At 38.1% G+C, this 23,640-nt stretch overlaps 1 protein-coding gene across 12 annotated transcripts in view; it reads right to left on the bottom strand.

The window, feature by feature from the left end:
* Positions 1-23,640, bottom strand: part of Rims2 (regulating synaptic membrane exocytosis 2) — a 373,273-nt gene that overhangs the window by 170,713 nt on the left and 178,920 nt on the right. For all 12 annotated transcript variants that reach the window (XM_050162885.1, XM_050162890.1, XM_050162839.1 and 9 more), the window contains 4 exons: positions 15,563-15,693; positions 11,795-11,966; positions 9,295-9,448; positions 2,409-2,477 (listed from right to left, as the gene is read on the bottom strand). In XM_050162885.1, coding sequence (XP_050018842.1) covers positions 2,409-2,477; positions 9,295-9,448; positions 11,795-11,966; positions 15,563-15,693 — 526 coding nt within the window. The remainder of the gene's footprint in view (positions 1-2,408; positions 2,478-9,294; positions 9,449-11,794; positions 11,967-15,562; positions 15,694-23,640) is intronic.

Below are 23,640 nucleotides of genomic sequence, written 5' to 3'. Positions count from 1 at the left end.
ACTATCTTTATTTATTTATTTATTTATTTATTTATTTATTTTGTTAACTTTGGTTTTGGTCTTTTCTAGACAGGGTTTCTTCTTGTAATCCTGGCTGTCCTGGAACTCACTCTACACCAGACTGCACTCAAACTCTCGGAGATCCGCCTGACTCTACCTCCCCAGTGCTGGGATTAAAGGCGTGCGCCACCACTGCCTGGCAAGTGAGCACTATCTTCATGTGGTGTAAAGTTTCCTTACACTCTCGAATGAAGCATCCTGAGGCAAATGTGAAAGATAAATAAATCTGTATTTTCTCCCAACACACAATTGCTTTCACATTGCAGAAAAACCAAAATGGTTCAACATCAGCATTTTGTGGAGAGCGAGGAATCCTGAAAGTCCTCTGAAGTTATTGCCAAGCGGAGTGAAACTGGTGCTGATCTCTGTCAAGCTGATGTAGCAGATAAGGCAGTCTCAGTAACGTCCCTCCTACTTGGAGCCTGCCTATGGCTATGTCGCATAGAATTTTCTTGACTACTTTAACTGAGGTGAGAAGATCCTTCCACTTTGGGAGACACTCGTCCCTGAATAGAGAATTGAGTAAGAATGGAGAAGGGAAACCAATAGGTCAGCTCGAAGTCAGGACTACGAAGGGTGCACCCACCCACTGAGACAGTGGGGCTGATCTATTGTGAGCTCACCAAGGCCAGCAGGACTGTGACTGAAAATGCATGGGATAAAACCGGACTCTCTGAACATGGCAGACAATGAGGGCTGATGAGAAGCCAAGGACAATGGCACGGGGTTTGGATCCTACTACATGTTCTGGCTTTGTGGGAGCCTAGCCAGTTTGGATGCTCACCTTCCTAGACCAGGATGAAGGGGGGAGGACCTTGGATTTCCCACAGGGCAGGGAACCCTGACTGCTCCTCGGACTGGAGAGGGAGGGGGAGGGAAGTGGGGGGAGGGTAAGAAGGGTGGGAGGAGGGGGAAATTTTTTTTCGTATTAAAAAAAAAAAGAATGGAGAAGGGGAGGAGGAGTATGGAGGACTAGAGTTACTAGTTTTTTTTTTTTTTTTTTTTTTTTTTTTTTTTTTTTTTTTTTTTTTTTTTTTTTGGTTTTTCGAGACAGGGTTTCTCTGTGGTTTTGGAGCCTGTCCTGGAACTAGCTCTTGTAGACCAGGCTGGTCTCGAACTCACACGAGATCCGCCTGCCTCTGCCTCCCAAGTGCTGGGATTAAAGGTGTGCGCCAGGCTTTGAGTTCTTACTAACAACGACGTACATAAACTGGATTGGTGAGCTATAAAAAGCCCTCTTTCCATAAGCTGCCTCTTTGATTGGAGCATTTTTTATCATACACACACATACATGCACACATCACATATATACATACTAAATATATATGTATATATGTGCATGTATACATTATATATAAAACTATGAACAGTATAATACAGAAAACACGAAAAAATAATAGATTCAACATATAGTGATAAATGTGGAGACATGTTTATCAATTTAAACAAAAAAATTTATATAGGTATTAAAACACCACATATTACCTTATTAATATGTAGTTTTAATTTTAACATATCAGTCCAAATTTTAAAATACTAATTCAAGTAAATGACTAATTACTTTTTTATCTTGACAGCAAAAATAAAAGAATAGAGACATGCCTAAAAATGACATTGGAATGAATTGATTTCAGACCTGAAGAAAATTGGTGAGGTGAAAAAACACTGAAGTCAGCAGATACCTGAGAGGGAGGAGTAAAATCAACTACAAAAGGAAACGAATCTGAGCATGAAGAAGGCAGCAACGATACTGAAGAAAGATCCACAGAGAAATCACTGATGGGGAATCTGTGTGAGAGACGTGGAGCCCGTGCAGTCTTAGCAGTTACTGCACTGTGCATCCTTACTAAAGAGCAAGGGTGAAACACAGCAGCTGAGCACATAAAAGGGTTTTACTGACCATGGCATACTGACCCTACACAAAAAATTAGCAAAAAGTCAGCAATCACTGATGTAGTTATAGCAGGTTTTATGGATAAAACCTGTATTTTTTCCTGAGTAAAGTTATCTATAATCATGAGATTTGTTAGATTATTTATTCTAACAAATTATAAATCAAACAAGAAGACTAGAATAAATTGTTACATAATATTAAGGAGACATTACATATGAAGTTTCAATTATACAATTATATGATAAATTATACAATTTATCATAAAAGTATTATTATTAATTGTTTTGGAATAGAAAATTTATAAATATTTTCTTACCCAGAGCTGGCTTCTACAAAGCATGTTCACTCCTAACTATTTATATGGGAGACAAATTTGTGTTTGTCTCTATTTATTTCAGGGATGAACACTGGCAAACTGCACTACCCTTCACAACGCTGCACAAGCCGTTCTTACCGGACACGACCCCAACGCCATCATCACAGTCGTAGTCGGACACCTCACTGTCACTCACTCTCTTCGACCCTGCAAACAAGTGACAGCAGTCAGTAAACTTGACGGCAGGCCAAAGAAAAAATAGAAAAGGAATATACGGAAGTTGAAAAGTAAGTGAAAGTATTATGATTTAAACCCGAAGAGAGAGAGGAGGGCAGGAGAGCTACCACGTGCTCACCAGCACGGCTTTCACGGGCATTTCATGAGGTTAGAAAACAAATCACAAAGAGGCAACATTAACACAACTATTCAAAAGCAAGTAAGACAAAATTCCTAAAAGGGTAAAGGTCTGAAACTATATTAAGCATGAAATATATAATTAAAGTCTATTGAAAAACAATTGTTAACATTAGATGCTTCGGAACAAAGGCACAAAACCTAGGTATATTTCAAAACACAATTAGGTTGTTTTCCAATCATTAGCATGTCACTTCTTAATATGGATAACTAAGAACTCTGAAGCCTAATTTTGTTACACACGGTCATTGAGAATTTCAGAAACAGAAATGGATGCACGACACATAGAATATCCATCCTTCTTTCTCATTATTTTATCTGTTTTATCCATTGGTTCAAGAAGACAAGAAATGAATCCTACATAAAGCTAAGAGCTAGTAGTGCAGTGTGATTGCCAAGAGGTGGCCCAAGAGCATGAATCAGTTGTAGAACTGAACAGTTTCATAAAGTAACTTCTGTGTTCTTGTCTTTGAGGTAAGGTCTCACTCCACAACCTTGGCTGGCCTGGAACTCACCAGCCAGGCTTTTCTCTCTCAGAGATCTGCCTGCCTCTGCCAAGGTCCATCTCTGGAAATGTTAATGTTAACCTCAATATAGCAAAACTGACATTAAGTTGAATAAAACAGAATTTTAATGTCTCAAGATGAACACATGTCTCACTTAAGCACGAAATGTACCCTGCACAGAAAGGACGCATGCTCAACACTTATTTTTCAGGACGGCACTACGGTGTCTCAGGATGGACACACTAGGCAATGGACCTCTGCCTAAGGTTTCCTCTACTTTGGCAGAGCTGCAGTTTCTCAGACTGATGCGTTTTTGTCTTTCATCACTGCTACACACCACTCACTGAGCACTATTTTAGGAGACAAATGCCTTCCTATATAGCTCAAAATGAAAGCCAGAGAGCACTCAACACAAAAGGCTTCCACAGCAGAGATAGCAAGATGTCTGAGGACTTGCAATATAGCCAAGATTCTGTCAGAAGTACTCTGTATTTCCCCGGGTTCTTGTCTCTGTCTGCCCTAGGCCATGCCATTCTCCTTGAGAGACTTCTATTACTGCAATTGTATAAATGGTGAAACAAAGACTGGAGCACTCACACCTTGAAACTTGAATGCTTCTTCAATGGACTTGTATTTTTTAGATGAAATCTGGAATAACGTCTCAGTTTATAAAAAAGGCCTGCTGGCATTTTTTTATTATATTGATCAGCATGGCAAGAAGTGACATAATACTGATATTTTGACCTATTCACACAATATATTTCTCTATTTATATTGCTTAATTTGTTTTCTTAACAGTGTTTAAGTTTTCATTAAGTATTGTATACTTTTACCAAATTCATCCCTAAGTACTCTCTATTTTGACATAATTGACAATCATATATGTAGGTTTTTACTTTGTTCATTGCTGATAAATGTGTATGTTTATATAATATGTATGTATAAATATGGAATTTTGTTAGGTTTAAGCATATTAAAATATTTTCCAATTGACATTATTAAAAATCAGCATAAGTTTAATGAACAGTTAACAGTTTACCTCCTGAGTACAATATGTTGTACTATATGACAAAATTGCTAAAAAAATGATAGCTATAGCAAATGTAGCTTTGGTTTGTTTGGCTTTGGAAATAGGTCTGCATACTGCTTAGGCTGCTTTCATCATCTGTGCACACGCAAGGATGACCTGGGACTCCTGTGCAATTTTTGTGGCCTAAATGCTGGGGTTATAGAGCAGGCTACCACAGATCATGAGCAAAGATAGCTCATGTGCATTTTAATTAAAAAATGCTTCATGTTTTTAACACCAGCCACTCATAAGCAAAACAAGACATTTAAAATTACATCCACTTTGGGCCAGCAAGATGGCTCAATGATAAAGGCACTTGTCACCAAGTCTGACAAGGTGATTATTGAACCAACGATGAAGTTGGGTTCTGATTCTCACAAGCTGTCCTGAGACCTTCACACACAACAATGGCATACACACACCTACACACAAAAAAAAAAAATAAAAAGAAATGAAAATTTCTAAATATATCCATTTAAATTAAGTTTTATGAAGCCATATATAACAAAATACACTAAATGTACTTTATTGATGAAATAATACTATACTAAAGGATATAATTTAGACACAAATTTAGAAATAAAAATCTGTTTTAAAAAACAAGTTTTAGTGTAAAAATAATAAACATGAAGGTACTAGAAATTTTCCGTAGGCAGTAAGGAAATGCCGTTGACACGTTAGCTAGGATTTAATATATGCACAGCAGCCAAACAAAACACAGAACAACAAAGTAAACTACACTGTGCATACGAACACATGCATTCAACACTACACACACTGTGTTTACCTGAATTACATGAACACAAGGCTTTATCTGGAAAACAATGTGGAGGCAATGTCAAAAATACAACTGATATTGCTACTGCTAAATCTGTGGAAATCTCATCTCTACTTAATACTGCAGACAATAAAATTCAACGTATTCAAAGTGTAAAATACCATACCAATTCAGAATAAGATAGAAACTCATTATATATGAATAAAAATTTAAATTAAGTTTATAGAAATTCTGACTAAATTAAAGTATTGCGACAGGAGCGAAAACTAAAGGAGATAGACCAAATCAGACACTCATGACAGCTGCCCGACAGCGCGCCGGTGGGGACCACAGTTCTGTGACAGAATCCTAAATGCAGCTGATAACTGCTGGACACGGAGCAGCAAGCAACCAGGGAACCGAAACAAAAGGAAATGTATTCCTCATTTTGGAATTCTAGGTTTTAAAAATGGCAAGTTTAAAGCTGACCTCCTTTTAAGAAAAGGCAAGCATTCAAAATCTTAAGGATACAGTCACTTAAACAGATCATTTTAAAAATGTGTGGAAATCATCAAAAAGAAAAAGCATACAATTTTTTTCTCTATAATACAACTGACATTTCTTATGGGGAGAATGTAACACTGCAGCACAGTTACTAAGGAGGCTTATTTTCTAACATTGAAGTAAAGTTTGAAAAATGTAATGATAATTCTAAAGGTAGCAAATGAGGAAATAAATTAATTTGCCAGATTTTCACAGGACTGATCTGTTTTGTTGGAAACCTACACAGTAGATCAATTATATAAGATACTTTGAAGAACAAAACAGAACTTCTTTTCTGGCTACAGTATTTGGAGTACCGTGGGAACAGATTAAAAAGTGAGTACAAGGAACCATTTGGTTACTTTTTGTTGTTTGTTTTGAGGGTTTTATTGCTTTTTGTTTGTTTGTTTTGAGACAGGATTTCTCTGTCTAGCCCTACCTGTCCTGGAATTCCCCCTGTAGAACAGGCTGGCCTAAAACTTACAGAGATCTGATGTGGGAGTGTCATATATCAATCTGTTGATTTCATTGGTTAAGTTATAATAAACCAGCTGCTTGGCCTCATGGCTTGGAACATAGATGGGAGGAGTAAACAGAATAGAATTCTGGGCGGAAGAGGAAGTGAGGTCAGACTCTGCTCTGCTCCCGGAGAGACCCGACAGCTCTGCTGGAGCAGAGACGCCATGCTCAGCTCTCCCAGGCAGCTGCAACCCACGATGGACTTAGGCTAGAATCTTCCCGGTAAGCGCACCTTGGGGTGCTTACACACATCATTAGAAATGGGCTAGTCCAGGTGCGAGAATTGGCCTGTAAGGGCTAGAGCTCATGGGCCAAGCAGTTCTTAAATGAATACAGTTTGCGTGTTGTTATTTCGGGCATGGGGATGCAGCCCCGCCGCTCTTATTTCAACAGAGATCCTCCTGCCTCTGCCTCCAAGTGCTGGGATTAAAGATGTGTGCCCTGTCTCCCACCATATAAAAAAAGTCCCTAAGTCCCTGTGGCTTCTCTGAATTAAGGGTATGTCTTTCAAAGCTTGCAGACCCTAGCTTACTGCCATGCTGAAGTCAACACTGTAGGGGCTGAGGCTGCCCTGGGAGGAGCAGAAGGAAAGAGTGTGCCCTGGAGGAAGGCAGACTGCAGGCATCAGGTGGGACAGTTCCCTGCTGCGAGTGAAGAGGAGGGTGAAAATGTTCTGTGAATAACAAAGACTCAGTCTCTGGAAAGTTCTAGAGTCCATCAATACTATATCATCACCCTAAGTAACTCCAAATGTGCTATGCCTATGGCATAAGCACCAGGGCAAGTGGCTTTAGGAGGATTAGCATGCCGAGACATGGCTTAGGGAACTAGCCACTGGACCCTGGGACATGGTAGTGAAGCCAATGTGGATAAAATATGGAGAGCAACTTCTGAATGAATCCTTTCCTAGGCTTCCTAAAACCTCTAGGAAGAAGCTCTTTAAAGGTATCTCAACATTGCCTTAGATATAATTTTTTAAACAGTGTATATCATATCACGTTGGTGAAAGAGTTACACTTCCTATCTAAAAGGTGTGTCTTGGGCCAGTCACACTATCAAGCCCAAGAAGTATGACAGGTACTTAATGCTGATGCAATTAAAGCAATAAATATTTTAAAAACAAAAGAGCAAAATACATCAAACTAAAAATGAGAAACATATGAAATATGTTCATTCAAATAAGAAATTTAAATAAATTACCAGAAGTTTTTCAAAAAGGACACAAGGAAAACTGCTGTAGAGCTTGGATAGGGGCATGAACACAGAGGGGTTTAAGGCTTCAAACCTACCCATAACTACAGACAACTGAAGCCGATGGAGGTTCTCCAGTGGTGTAAGAGCACTGGCTGACATCAGCAGCCTGTATGCATACATTATAGTAATTAGTGCACAATGAACCGAATTACTAACCATTATTCTGGAATTTAGGAATATACTAAAAATAGTGACCAGAAAGAATAGACAAGTTCATTGTGAATAATATTGTAATTATTCCAACAGAGTAAGTTATAATAACATTTACAAATGGGGATGTATAAATGTATATGGTCTCATGAGGTTAAAAAGAATATTAGAAGTTATTTTTAATTAATTTTATCTGGTATAGTGCTTAATGGAAATAAAATTCTGATGATTAGAGAATCATTTTTTTTAAAAGAATAATAATGATTGCCTGGGTTTTCCTGTGACTTTCAGAGGACTAATCTTTTAATTTTATACAACAGCTTTCAGATTTCTAATGTGGCCACCTTCAGCAGAAAGGATCCATGAGAAACAGTCGCTACTGCCAGGAATGTTTCTCACAGTCAACAAGTAACGTCATGGTATTTTCTCATGATTGGACACGTCTGACATCTCACTGATGCCAATGATCCAGCACCTGACAGAGGTGATGCTAAGCCAGGGCCCGAGTGACCACACGGAAATGATGGTAGACCAGAACCCTGGTGACCACACAGAAATGATGGTAGACCAGAACCTGGGTGACCACACAGAAATGATGGTAGACCAGAACCCTGGTGACCACACAGAAATGATGGTAACCAGAGCCTGAGTAACTACACAGAAATGATGGTAGACCAGAACCCTGGTGACCACACAAAAAGAAAACACTTCATAAATAACAGAGCAGCAAGCATTCACCTCATCCCTCTATCTATCCCTCATCCCTTTGTCAGAAGATGTCAAACTAATGTTAAGCACTTTAAGTGGTGGTACAAAAGTTAGTAGTAGCATTTTTAAATCTGGAAAACACTATTAAACTGTGCAAAACTAATGTAAAAGGGCCTAACACAATTGCTAGTAGTTAGAAAAAGAACACACTGGATTGTTTTAAAATTAATCAATCCTGTGTGTGGGTATGTGTATGTGTGTATGCATGTGTGTGCTATGTTTGTATGCACATGTTTACCCACACATGGCTACAAAGGCAATGTGTGCATGCGTGTGGAGACCAGAAATCTATCTGCACTCCTCTCTGAGACATGGTCTTTCACTGAATTTGGTGCTCAGCAGTAGGGCTTGGTTGGCTGCGCAGTGAACCTCAGGGCTCACAAGCCTGTCTTGGCTTTCATGGAGCGGGAAGCTGTGCCTACAGATATGCACCAGCTGCTGAAGAGGTTTCCAGGAATTTCAAATCACGTCCTACATTTGCACAGTGTTTTACAGGCAGAGCAAGCTCTCCATCCTCTAAAATTAAAAAGCCCTTATGACCATACCATGGGGTAAGTAATGTCATTTCCATTTGACAAAGGAGAAAATCTAAGCATAGAGAGATCATCTGCCTCAAGTCATTAACTTATAAAATGGAAAAAAATCAATTCAAGATGTGAAACATAATTTCAGCCACTATGTCAAAGCCATCATTTTATGTATTCATAAACTGTGATATTTTTAGGTATCTGCAGCTACCTATTAATGGGAGCTAATGTTAGCTCTCATTCCTACATTTAAGAGTTTAAATACTAATACCCCAAAAGTCGTATTTATTTGATGTTATAGCATATAATATGCAACCAAAATGATTTTAATATTGTGAATGTGAATGCTATAGACATGATTAATATTACTGTTTAAATTATTATAAAAGCATCAATAGTAGCCATAAAAACACTAACCAATGCCTATTAGCACCTATAATGCTGTTTTCAAATTCTGTCAGATATACAATCATGATAGAAAAAGTCACCGCAAGCATGATAAAGTTTGCAAACTTACTTTGTAACCTGCGTGTCGGGCTCTCCCCATGGAGCTGTCTTCGTGGCAAATATGGAGAAGGGTGAGGGAGGGGCAGTGAAGAGACGTCGTGGGTCTGGAGTTTGTACCAGTGTGGTTCGTCATCCAGCAGCGCGGTTTCCAGTTCTATCAGAATCTACAGACCGAAGACACAAAGACCTCGTCTCCCAATGGTGAAGACTTCTCCTCAGTAGTGTTGTAACTTTTACAATTTTATTACAATGATGCTGTCTCAACAAAACAAGGACATTCAACAGTGCCAAATTGTCAGTGTGTTTTGACAGTAACTAAATGAGAAATACTTTTCCTTCCAAACTTTGTAGTGATTTTCTACTTTAATGGTGACATCTATTGTATATTCCCATCTATTGATCATCCCATTAAGAGGATATCAATTTTGCCATGACATGAGTAGCATTTTTTTACTTTTAAAATGTCTATGAAAACTAATGTTTATATTTTATTTTCTAACTCAAGAGCATTTCCATTTATAGTTACTAGTAGAAAAATAACTTCATATTAATCAATGAGGAAAAATAATTAACTTAAAGTATCTATTAATAACCAACCGTGTCACATTATTGATCTTTATTATGTATAAAAAATGACTATCTTTGTATTATAGGACAGATTGCCAAAGCTACAAAAGGCTAAAATGACCTCTCTCTGGGGTCAGATACTCTCGTTGTCTTCCTTAAGCCTTGATGTACACTGAACCGTACTGCGGACAATTCAAAACCAACACATCACACCACCAGTGCCCTAATAATGTACAGCTGCTATATGTCATTCAGAAAGAAACAGGAAAAGTCAAGAAAGGATGCTTAACATATACCGTATGACATGATGATGTAATACAAATTTTTTAATTATAAAATAAACAGTCTGTATAAACGGGTTAGTTTTCCTTCCTGGGGCTCTGCAAGAGTGAGTGGGTTTGTTGTTCATGCTACAAGTGAGTCTTCACGCACATGAAGTGGATCTACCGTGTGAAGATAAACTGCTAAGTCACAGTGATACTGAGCTACAGGCAACCAAGCAAGCTGTTACTTCACTGTGTCTACATGTGCCCTGTACATCCAATAGCAGAGGCGCTATGCTACACAAGGCAATACACACAAGCCTTATAGCCTTACTTAACGCCCCTTCTAGACGGGAACTGCATACTGGCATTATTTACACGGGGCCAAACAGAAAACTGAAGCAGGTGAAGATCGATTTGTTGAACAGAGGACAAGGAAGTGATTGTGCCAGAAACAGTCAAGGCCCATTGTTCTTCAGAACTGTATGGCTCTTCTCTCAAAATCATTCATAGCTTTGTAACTCTATGTGTGTTTGTTTCGAGACGAGGTTTCTGTGTAGCTCTGGTTCTTCCTGAACTAGCTGTGCGGATCAGGTTAGCTCTGCAGATTGGCCTGCCTCTGCCTCTGCCTCCGGATTAAAGGCCTGTACCACCACTGCCTGGCAAGGTTAGTAACTCTCTAGGTGACATAATTCAGTTCCTATTTCTATGTCCTTCCTTTCATCTAATCAGGAAAACTAGGTAGAATAAACAAATGGAAGCGAAGAACTGTTCTCACTGTTACATGACATGTGAATGGCTAGGAAGTCACTTCTCTTATGCCTCTGGAATTTGCTCTCCACATTACAACTGGAAATATTTTTCTCAACTCACAATTTAGGCAATCTTTGTCTTCATTAGTCAGGGGATTAATATTGGGAATATGTTCTGTGTCCTTTTAGCCTTGAGGTTTCATTTCTTATCACTTCCTCAGCCAATTTGAGGCAGGGACCTAAACTCCGCCAACCCGAGGCTGTGCTACTCCCTGCAGAAATCTCACTTTCGTGACTAAGCTAACTTCTATTCTTTATTGGCGCTTCCTTTGGCTGTTTCAGTATTTCTACTACATATTCAATATCACAGCAATATCTGAATCCACAGTGAGCTCTATACTCCTGAGGTAGGCCTGTGGAAGACTGTCTGATTCTTATATGGCTTACAGAATATTCCATGAATAAATGAATAATTGGCCCAATAAAATAACAAGAAGCAGAAAACACTATATGAGACAATAACTCTATCAAGTGTAAATCAAACCTTTGTCATCATACTGAGATTCCCCATGCTGCTTATGTTAATGGGGTTTTCTTTATTGGTTTTGCTATTGGTTTTGGTTTGAGACAGAGCCTCACTGTGATGCCCACACTGTACTTGAATTCCTGAATCAAATGTATCAGTTTCCTGGTAGCTGGGATTACAGGCATACAGTATCACTTACACATCCAGTTTTACTAAGAGTTTTAAGAACATTGTTTTCTTTAGTGTTGCTAAGGTTTATCTTAAGGCAGCTAATTCATTCTGCTAATAAATAAATAAACTATGCATATATTTTTCAGACATTTAAATTTCTAAGTATTCCAGTGACAGTCCTTTAACAACAGAATGGTCCGAGAAGGTTCAACTTTAACTACTTCCAGGTACCTCTCCTAAGAATTCACTCTCTTCTTCCCGAACCCTAGCTTGATCCCAAAGGGTAATCTCCAGCATTCGCTCCCGGAACTCTCTTCGGTGGACAGGAGAGTAAATGAAGGTCTGGTTCCATTTGGGTTCTAGTGTTTTCTTCACTGTCTTTGTTCTTCTCTTGTTTTTATCACTATTTTAACAAAAAGAAATTATGCATGCTTACATAAAAAGATTTCGCTCTAAATTCTATCCATTTAAAATTACTTAAGTGAATTCACATATTTGTTGTCTGACAGTTAATGTAAACTTTTATAGTTAGATTATGATACAATCACATCATCTCTGTAACTTAGTATGAGCACCAGCACAAAAACCTTCTATTCAGTTAAGCTACAAAGTTTAATTGTAAAAAAAAAAAAACATAGCAATGTTTACTTCATATACAAATAGCTTAGCTTAGCTAACAAGCAATCATAGTACATATTTTATGAAGTAACTCTATCTCAAATAAGAAATGGTATTAGTTTATTTGACAAAAACAAAAGCAAGTCTTTAAAGACAAGTAAGCCAGAGTAATATGTGACGGAAACAGGAGCCAATCATCTTGACGGACTGGACCTAGCACTAGGAGGACTTACTTTGATGGACTAGCTTGAGTTAGAAAATATTTTTAAACTATGTCACTCATTAAATGCATTTATTATAAATTACATTTATAAATTACAAACATGTATTATAATATCATTATGACATTAGCAGCACTAAAATATACTAAAATAAAAAATTAATGATGGACTAATGGGTAATTAGAACTGAACCAGAAGAAGGCTGGGAGAATAAGTCTTAAGCTTAAGGGAAGAGAGAAAGAACCAAGCTCTCACATAACTAAGAGCAAAGAAGGAATGCTTCCTCAAGTCCCTCAAAACACAGCACACACAGCAGATTCTCTGCCAGCACCACCTCCTCCTCCAAATGAACTGTGATAAAAACCTTATTTTCAACAAAGTAGAGAAATGGGCTTTGATTTTCTTAAAAGTGTAAATGAAGCCCTGAAAGTGCGTCATAGAGTTGAAGTCAAAAAGTACAAAGGGAAGAACTGTATTTAATAAAGACTAATCTATGGGGGTATATTTTAAATAGATAGCTAAAATAAATCTTTAATCTCTACATTATTGAGAATACAATAAAGATGTGCTCAAAAAATATAATAAAAACTTTATTTTAATGCTAGGATTTTGCCTTCATTTTAACTTAAAGTAACAATCATAAACTTGACATTTGCATCCAAATTTTAAAAAAAAGGATTAAATATATTTGTGGTCATAACCAACTTTACTTCAAAATATTACTTTTATAGAACATGGAACATTAAATAGAAAGTAGTTTTCTGACTAACATAATTGGGATTTTAGAGCAGATATATCTTCTATATCTCATGGACATTCTGGGAAATCTTAAACTAAATATCAATTGTTATTTTATATATTCAAGATTTCTTCCTGAAAAATTTTTCAGGAAAAAATAAATGAATTGTCATATTCATGGATAAAAAATGGGTCAAAGGAAAAGAGAAAAAAAGCCAGCATGATAATGCAACTTTCTGAGTATATAAAATTATTTTTTTTATTAGAGGTAAAATCCCAGAACAACCCATCCAACCGTAAGCTTGAAAAGCACATGAATCTTGGTATTGGACAAGTAAAGTGGCTGAGAAACGACCTGAATAAAAAGTTCAGAGAGCTCTTACATTCTTTGAGGTTACAAAAAGAAAGTTTAGTACTATCTGGGGATTTGAAAAACATGTGGACTCCAAAGTGAGCTACACTATTAGGAGGTGTGGCCTTGATGGAGGAAGTGTGTCACTGTGGGGGAGGGCTGTGAGGTCTCTTCTGCTCAAGCTTCTCTCAGTGTGACAGTCAACTTCTTGCTGCCTCTGAGTCAAGATGTAGGACTCTCAGCTCTAGCACCATGTCTGCCTGCATGCTGCCAGGCTCCCCACCAAGATGAACCTCTGAAACCTCTGAACCGCTGAACCTCTGAAACTGTAAGCGAGTTCCCTCAATTCAATGTTTTCCTTTATAGGAGTTGCTGGGATTATTCTGTCTCTTCACAGCAAAAGAAACCCTAAGACATACTGTACTTGGGATACAAAGGGCAAGGTAAGGAGAGATGTTTTTATTTTAACCCCACTGTGTCAAAAAGCAAGGAAAATTGGGAAAAGTCATACAAAACTAAATAACTCGGGAGGCAGAGGCAGGTGGATCTCTGGGAGTTCGAGGCCAGCCTGGTCTACAAGAGCTAGTTCTGGGACAGGCACCAAAGTTACAAAGAAACCCTGTCTCAAAAAACCAAAAAAGAAAAAAGAAAAAAAAAGAAAGAAAAAAGAAAAAGACGTGGTAAACTTTCAGTGCCATAATAATTACACGTGGGGAAGTACAGCTTAGCCGGGTATGGCACGCGCTGCTCCCCATGTCTGACAACCAGAGTCGATCGCCAGGGCCTATGGGAGAGGGAGAGTACTGATCATCACAGATTGTCTGACTTTCACACGAGGGCTTTAGAACGTGCACAAACCACACACATGAACACAGATACACACACACACACAAACACACGTACAAATAAACAATGATGTAATTTTAAAATAAAAATACAATAAACATTTTCTTTAAGAGTATGAATTGCTGAAACCTAAGTAGCTTGAGAATAAGGCCGAGCTGAGTGCCATATTGGCCGTGGGTCTGTGTCGATCCCTCCCATGGATTTTGATGCTAACAAACTACTGTGTGCTAAAGGAGAAGCTGCCAGGGTAGTGGATGATTTGCTGTGATATATATTGTTCAGCTGAAATTTAGGTTCTATCTGACCACTCCAATATGGTTAATTTTTTTCTTCCTTACATTTTAATATGCATCTCTGGGCAAAAAAAAAAAATCCAAATCTTCAGAAACAACACCTTTTTTCAAGTTAATTTTAAAAGAAAAATTGATGAAGAAGTTTCCCATACTTTAAATATAGTGAAATCTTAACATATTGTGAAATTTGTAAACAATTTCAACATGTATCAAGTAAAGTGCAATTGCTGATCACCTGCTCACATCCCTTTTTCCTGGCTAACACTGCTCAAATGATGCTCAAACACTGGAAATCTGGTGTTTATGGTGGCGGATATAGAGCTTTTGAGCCTTTCCTCCTTGGAAAGATTTCATGCAGATGTTTTAACCCCTTATATTCTGTAAACCTTTTGTTTGGTTGGAAGTATCACCCCAGCCCCCCTGGCATCCATGTATATAAGGAGTCTGGAATGTTTGGTGAAAAGTTCTGAGCCCCTTCCCCTGGGAGTGGCTGCAATCCAGACTCCACTTCCAAGAAAACCCACCAAATGGTGACCCCTCCTCAGGTCAAGAGGTGTGGATGTAAAAAGTGGAGAAGAATATGAGTACAAGCCGTTTCAGTTCCAACTTTGTTTACTACACAACCTACTAAAATTTGTATTTTAAAAAATAAATTTTAATAATTTTGACATAGAAATATATTACTTAATAAATACAATAGGCAGATGGCTTAAACTAAATATTTAAATAAAATCATATATAGTAAACCCATGTTTTAAAATAATCTCAAATACTTACTGTCAATTTTTGATTCATCAGAACGATTATAGTTTTAAAATTTCACAGCTATCCAACTGCCATGATGTGAAATACTGAATGACACAGGACTGAAACATTCTTTACTTCCCCGCTTATTTTTAGGAGCATATATGTTTTAATTTCAAATCCCTACCTTCTGTCTGGAAGAAAGTAAATTTTAACATAAGGATTCCGTGGCCTCCCATCTTCTCTGGAAGGGAGATCCTTTGCACCCAGAATGGTGACTATCAACTGGTGACCAACCTTGTCAAACCATAGTTTTATCTGAAAAGCAAAAGCATTCATTATTAGCTCAAAATTTACTTCCAATACATGTCTACATTTCCAATCTTTATAGCATTCTCTAATACTGATATAACTGAAATGTTAAGAGAAAACATTTTCCCCAGTAAAATGTGATGTGTTAAAATAACAGGATATCCTATAATAACTCAGTGAACAGATGGACTGATGCTGATGTTTTAGTTTCGTTGATGATCACTTGGACTTTTACTATCTGGATGCAATGGCTTATTAATGGTCATATAATAATTATACTACTGGATTACATACTTTGTACACAATAACTCTTAACTCTATCTTTGTGCAAGAAGCACTATCGTTTTGTTCACCTTGAGTTGTAAATGGGTGTCCCAAATGCAGTGTGTGGACAGAAACAAGGAAAAGGTATTTATTCAGAGGGAGGTTACAAGCAAATGTTTTGTGTCTCCTTAGTAAAACACATCTCAAAGGATAGAAGAGGGCTTACTTGTAGCTCTAATAGATTCCTCAAGTTTGTGTTTGAAATGATAATAAATTCAACTTTTAAAGATTTTAGAGGCATAGTTCCTTCTTCAGTGAAGAAAACACATAACATCCTTAAAATAATAAAGTTTCACTTTGTAATTAAATGTTGGGGTTGTGACGTCTAGCCATGCTGCTCCTGGCTCTCTTAAGAGCTGCCATCTCCCTGCACCTCACCCCTTCACTCCTCACTCACCGAGCTTTCTGTCTTCATCTGCATCAGAGATCCACATTACCTAGGGTTCAGCATCTCCTACCTCCAGCTTAAAATTGAAATAGGACCAAAAATATGGAACTTGACAATTACATGTCTTGGTAATACATGAAGCTCAGCAGTTCAGCTCCAACTCCAAGGTGGTTTTGGCGGGTCCCTCTGTATATATTCCAGAGAGCCACAGGCTGACTCGCTGCTGAGTCAGAAGAGGCGGATGGACAGCCTAAGATACAAAATTGCTTCTGCTCTTGCCCTGTCAGGGTTAAAATGGATGAGCCCCTTACAGGATATTTAACAAAAGATATTCAAATTTTAAAAGTAAGTATTAGTAGTTTTCATGGTCTATTGTCTTGAATTTTAAAATAGTTTTATCTTGCTATTGTATAACGAAATTTTTCTACCAACTAAGAAGTTCAAAAATAGACCCTCAAGAAGATTGCCTTAAGCTGCATTTAATAAATATCTGGAAAGTACTCTTATCTGGCATATTAGAAAGTTATGCATTTCTAGGCTGGCTATTCTCCTACAAACTAAAATGGGATCTTAGAATTTTAAGAATTGCAGCATTCACTCAAAGGATCGAGGACCACCACTGCCCCTCAAAGGAAAACAGGTTTAGTGGCTAGGCATGGTGACAGACAGCACAGGAGGGGGGCTGGCAAACCTACAGACCGCGGCTAATCTGAGCTAAGAGCAAAGCCTGTCTCAAACGAGGAGAAAAACAACCACAGACTGAAGAGGGAGGGGCTGGGGACTGACTCAACGTTTGAAAAGAAAAAAAAACTTTTAAATTCATATGCTGAGCAATACTAGGCTACAGATATAGATAAGGATAACAAGATAGAGAGAATAAGCTATTCTTTTCACAAAAGCCAAGAGATAAAAATAAAGAAATTAGAATGTTTGATTTTTCGTGGGATGAAGGTAATGTCGAAAGTCTCAGAGTCTTCTAAAACCTGTGACGAAGGTCGGATTAATTTATGTAGTCTCCACTATCACCAACGACAGCAACTCTGACAAGTTTAATTTTTTCCATAAACTATTATCTTCAGATAATATAGAGCTAACCACTATCCCTTACCACTCTTTCTTACATAAACATACATTAGCTTTATTGTACAGTACTGTTAACTAAATTATACTGTTCAAAAATATGAGTATTACCACTATTTGATAAGAACCTATCCCATTACATCGGATCAAAATCGGCCTGTTTCTGAAATTGTCTTGAGCTGGGCACTTACAAACAGCCCTGACTTTCAGTTTCATTACAGAGTGGAGTTTTCATTACATTACTGGGGTTTTTAATAGATATTTTATTATCCATGATATTTAACATATTCTTAAAGCAGTATTTTAAAAATAGTATTTAAAACTTAAATTATTTGTTCCCTAAAATACAAAAAATACCTCATCATTCTATCCTTGACAAGTCTTAGTTAAATCATTTTATAAAAATCTTGGTACTATTTTATTGTTTAATATGACTATCCTCTCAGCTTCAGCATTTAACCAATTTAAACTCTTCACAATAGAAATTTAGCATCAAACATATTTTATATTATATGATATCTAATGGAATTAATATTTTAATTATTTAAAATTATTATCCAAAGCCACCATTCTTTTTAAAAACATGCAACAAAGCAGGGAAGGCATACTACTACTTTGAAGATAACTATTTGGCATTGCTATACCATATAAACAACATCCTAATGGAAAGAGGCAAACAGCTTGTACCCAAGTAGTACATAAAAGGAAATTAAATGATGAAATACAAACAAAATAACATATACACATCATTTGGATTGTGAATTTTTTTGCTCTTTCAAATTCCAAAAGTTAATTCTTATATATCAAATGTTTTAAAAAAAATCGTATTTTAAATAAGGTACAAATATATTTGCCAATCTCCTCAAGGAGCCATTGCTTGGAAAATGCAAGAGAATGTGGATGTGACGTGGTATATGAGGGATTTAAAGAGACAGCAACCTTTGTGTAGTAAAGGAAAATATCCAGAGTTTTAAAATTAGCTATTTCAGTAAATGTTACAGAAATAAGCCAAATCTACACCAAAACACAATTGGAATGCAACTTTGAAACGTATGCAATTGAGTACTGCAATAACTGTAAAATCACTAACAATGATTGTCTCTTTAAATTTGTATTCAATATTCTAATCTCCATGCAGAATTTTACAAGCTGTCTTAGAAAATGATTTGAGAGTCAATAGTATGATTTGGAGCAACATACCAAAAAAAGTGTTCCTACTACGCATTTTCCAAAAACATACAAATAAGGGATAAAACACACTTTAGCTTCTATCAGGCAGACAAAGCCTTTACCTGAACCCTAGGAACAAAAGGCGATGTTCTTCTACTAAGGCTTTGGCTCTGGTAAGCAAAATTAAAGAAAAAAGCAATAAAACAAAACCAAAAAGGACAATATGCTGGAACCAAAAGACCAAAAGTAAAAACGAACATATAAAACTCTCCCTTAAATACAATGTTTCCATGACAATATTTTTAATTTAATCACTTTATTATAAAAAATAAATATTTCCCAATGCTAAAATATATGAAAACTATTCAAAACACAATAAATATCATAATTTGTTGAACCATATTCTTAAAACATAGTCAGAATAATAGGAATTAAGACTGAATGTACAAGATAATATAATTTTAAAAAATGATTAAAGTATAACCCCAAATCAAAAAAATTGAAACTTTACCCTTAAATACACTACAGCCTGTGATATCTGTGGGTGACTGGTCCCAGGGTACCCACAAACACCAAATCTACTCTTGTTCAAATCCTTTACAAAAAGTGGCAGAGGAAAGGCACAAAATTAACAGGATCTCTGTGCCTTCAATCATCCCTAGACTGTAAGGGATAATTTGTAATAGCGAATATAATGGGAATACTACAAGTTTTTGGTGCATTATTATTTAAGAAACAAATACAATATTAGAGTTAAATTAATATTAGCTGTTCACAGAGACAATTTTTTAATCGATTCATAACTGTGTGAGTGTATGGATATGAAACCTACTAAAATGGAATTGTAATTGCACGTAGATCAAAGTACAGTGCAGCATGAAGGAGGGAACGGACGAGCTGCTGGCTGGAGACACTATAAACTGTGGGCACTGCTACTAACAACACTGTCTCAGCTTCATAGTTACAATGCTCTCTCTGTTTCCTCTAAGTTTATGGTGTGTGCACTGCCTCCTGATGTTCCCACAGCTCTGGGAGCTCACTGCTCTGATACCCAGTATACAAGTGAAGAGAAACACCTAAAAAGACCTAGGTGCGCTTCCAAGTGTTCACAGGGTAGAAGGGTATAAACAGAGTTCTCAGAAGAAAAAATAACAAATTTCTTTTCTGAATTTCTTAATCTTTTATTTTAAAACAATTTCCAGTAATTGAAAAAAATCATAGATCAATCATATCGAGAATAAAACCAGAGGCCCTCCAGAAAATGGATCTAGGGCCATTAAATTCTGCTTCCCTCAACAAGAGTCCATGGTCTCGTGGCATCTGTTAGGACAGTTAAGGGCTGGTGCCTTCCTTCTCTCCCACTGTAGGGAAACTGGTGTGAATGAGGGGAGGGCTTTGGCCCAGGCACGGGATCACTGGACAGGATCACTGGACAGGCATGATACTTAAGTAAGAAACAAACCTAGCACCCAAAGGAGAACAACCTTCACAGCATGTTGTTGGCCACCAGGAATCACCTTTTTTTTTTTCTCTCCAGAAAACCAAGTATCAAGTCTGAGCTTTCTTCCTTTCCAAATGGAGATAGGCCCAAAGAGGAAGTGCTCAGACGCAGAATGTGAGGGAATATCTGTCTGCTGAAATCTGCATGGACAGAGTATGTAGCGGAAGCGGGGTGTGGAGTTCCCATAGATTAACTAGCCGTGTTGAAGGGTAAAGGAATATAGAGATTTCATTTTCCTTGCCACCATCTATATATGTTTTAAATAAAATATATCAAAAAAATAAAAAATTATAAACATATATTACTTCATAAAATAAAAGGTCTACTTTAAAAAGAAATTTTTTTAAAAAAATCAACCATTTATAGGAAACAATTTTACTTTATCTAAAAGAAGCAGTTACCAGATTTCTAAAATCAACATTTTTCATTTTTAATTCTTACGTTTACCCACATATTTCTACATTAAAGATGACTACAACATATATTTATTCTTAGGTGGAATTTTTAAATGGATCAAAACAGACAAAATATACAACTAACCATGTAAGGCTTGAAGCTGAGGAGCAATTACCGCACTGGAAAGCTGTGAAATTCTCATTTTTCCATCTGTCAACCTTTGTCGTTACCCCAGAAAAGCACTGCACGCCCTGCAGTCCCTCTGCTTCTCACCACCGCTGCTGTCTAGGCTACAGACCCTAAGGACTGGACGCAGGAATGACGATGCTCTGGGCCACTTTGTAACTGCTCAGGCTTCATGCAAATGGAGAATGGAAACTTTACACCATAATCTAAGTGTGGATGTCCAGTGTCCCCTTCACTGTCCCTTCTAGTATAATCCTTGGGACAATCTTTTCATGCAATGCATTTATATGGTTAAAGTTATGAGAATAAAGTATTAAAACATCAAAGTCCAAATATAAAACTTGCAAGGGGTGGTAGGGCACACCTTTAATTCCAGCACAGAACAGAAAGGCAGAGGCAGGAGTTTCTGTTAGTTTTAGCCCAGCCTGGAGAAAAAATAGCATGCCCCAGGCCATTAGGGACTACATAGTGATACACTGTCCAAAAAATAAAAAGGAAAGGAAAGGGGAAAAAAAAGGAAAGGGAAGGAAGGAAGGGAGGGAGGGAGGGAGGGAGGGAGGGAGGAAGGAAACGAGAGAGAGAAACCCATACCTTCATAAATACAATGTTTTTAAATGTTCTGGAATTCCATAAAGGGACATATGAAATACATACAATTAGTCTAAAATTACTCAAATTTCTAAAATGTACAAATAAAATTGATACTCGTAATATTTAGTAAAAATAAATTTCAAGAATGTTACAATAAAGTAACTTTACATCTATAAATCAATCACAGACAGTATAATAAAAATATAATTAATATTAGAATCAATAGTATAAAGTGTTCCTATAGAAAAAAATAATTCTGAACCTTTCTCACCTCAAATATACACAAATACTTTCTCTTCTCAGGCATTAGCAATGTCATGACTTTGTGAGGAATAAAACCAAATTTCTCAAAAGCAAAAATGTTCAAAGACAGAAGAAAATGGGGATGAAACTGTGATGGTTAAAGCATGCCTGTGGGGATGACCTTGATCACACTAGCTGAGGAGAGAAACCCATCTAAGTTATGGGTGAGACATTCCTAGGGCAAGGTCCCAGGCCACTTAAGATGGAGAAAGGGATCCAAGCTCTAACACTAAGCACATCATCTGTGCTTTCTGGTCGATGGAATGGGAGCAGCCGCATCAAGTTCCTGAGGCCTCTGTGTCCCTGCCNTGGTCGATGGAATGGGAGCAGCCGCATCAAGTTCCTGAGGCCTCTGTGTCCCTGCCGCCACCAGCAGACAGAACACACCCTTCCTCCCTGAGCCAGGAGACAGAACACACCCTTCCTCCCTGAGCCAGGAGACAGAACACACCCTTCCTCCCTGAGCCAGGAGACAGAACACACCCTTCCTCCCGGAGCTCTGAGACAGAACACACCCTTCCTCCCTGAGCTCTGAGACAGAACACACCCTTCCTCCCTGAGCTCTGAGACAGAACACACCCTTCCTCCCTCCCTGAGCTCTGAGACAGAACACACCCTTCCTCCCTGAGCCAGGAGACAGAACACACCCTTCCTCCCGGAGCTCTGAGACAGAACACACCCTTCCTCCCTCCCTGAGCTAGAAAGAAGCTATGGGAAACGGGCACAGCTCAGCTTCCTAAGAGTTTTCCCGTGAAGTGATATAGGTAGGCGTTGAGCTTCATCATAGCAAACCAAAATTGCCTATAGGCTACATACAGAGAGGGAGACAGATGTGTAAGCAACCCGGGAGAGCTCCGTGCTTACACTGGCCTAATGCAAAAAAAGTGAATGCCATTAAAAGTCACATAACAACGAAAGGCATTCCTTCCCGTCCTTTCGGATCCCTGGACTAGCACTGCCAATTCTGTCACATCTATGTATATACACATAGCAAAACAGGTTAGTGATGGATTGGTGTAATTAGAAAAGATTTTTATTAATCTCAAGTTTATACTTTAGTGTGTATATTATAATCTTACTTCTAAAATGTTCTCTTGACAAAGTAATTTACCCTAGTAAAAATAGGCAAAATTAATACACATTCAAGAATTTCAGTGGTATTGTTATTAGTAGCAATATAAACTAGAAGCTAAAATGCAATATTATAGATGTGAAAATAAAGTTAAGAAGACTTTTTAAAGCTAAGACAAAGTCTATGCAGTACTAGAGAAAAGGGAGAATCGAGGCCATGTGTGCATAGCACATCTATGATCCCAGAATGTGTGGAGGCCCACCGTTCAAGGCCATCCTCATCTACATATTGATTCCAGCCCAGCTCGGACTACACAGCAAGATTCTGACTCAGGAAAATAAGAGAAAGGAGCCTTTGTTTACTAGACACCGAAGCAGCAAGGAGATCCGGTCCAGGCACCAGGAGAGACATCACTGGGGTGAGTGAGTTTCTGACCGCGGCAGCAGCCCGGGACAGGGAACTCAGACACCCCTCCTACACTTCCTGGTCATCCTCAGGGGCGACTCTGCCTGATACCCCCTCTCTCTTCCTATCCCACCCAGCTTGCATCCACATCCCTCCCCCCTCCATCTGACTCCCTTCCCATAACATCTCCCAGCCCAGCCTGTCCGGGCTCTAGGACCGAATCCGAATCGGCAGGGCAAACGGGAGGGTGGTAGCTCCTTTGTTCCCACTAGCCTGCCTGCAGAGAGCTAGGTAGGTCCTTTGTTTATGAGACATCCAAGCAGCAAGAAGATCCGAACCCAGCACCAGTAGAGACATCAGGCTTGCATCCACAACCCACCCAGAGTGGTCCTGAGGAGTTCCATCTGGACCCAAAAACTGGACCAAGACACCAGGCCTCTCCTGGCTCCATTTGAAGGAGGAGATGGGAAGGCGCCAATGCAAGACTTCCTCCAACAACCTGAAAGGCAACATGACTTCACCAGAATCAAGGGATCC

The sequence above is a fragment of the Alexandromys fortis genome, unplaced genomic scaffold, assembly GCF_014885135.2.
Source record: "Alexandromys fortis isolate MF-2015 unplaced genomic scaffold, M_Fortis_MF-2015_v1.1 scaffold_17, whole genome shotgun sequence".
In the NCBI taxonomy this organism is placed as follows: Eukaryota; Metazoa; Chordata; class Mammalia; order Rodentia; family Cricetidae; genus Alexandromys; species Alexandromys fortis.
This window is presented reverse-complemented; position numbering and strand designations above follow the sequence as displayed.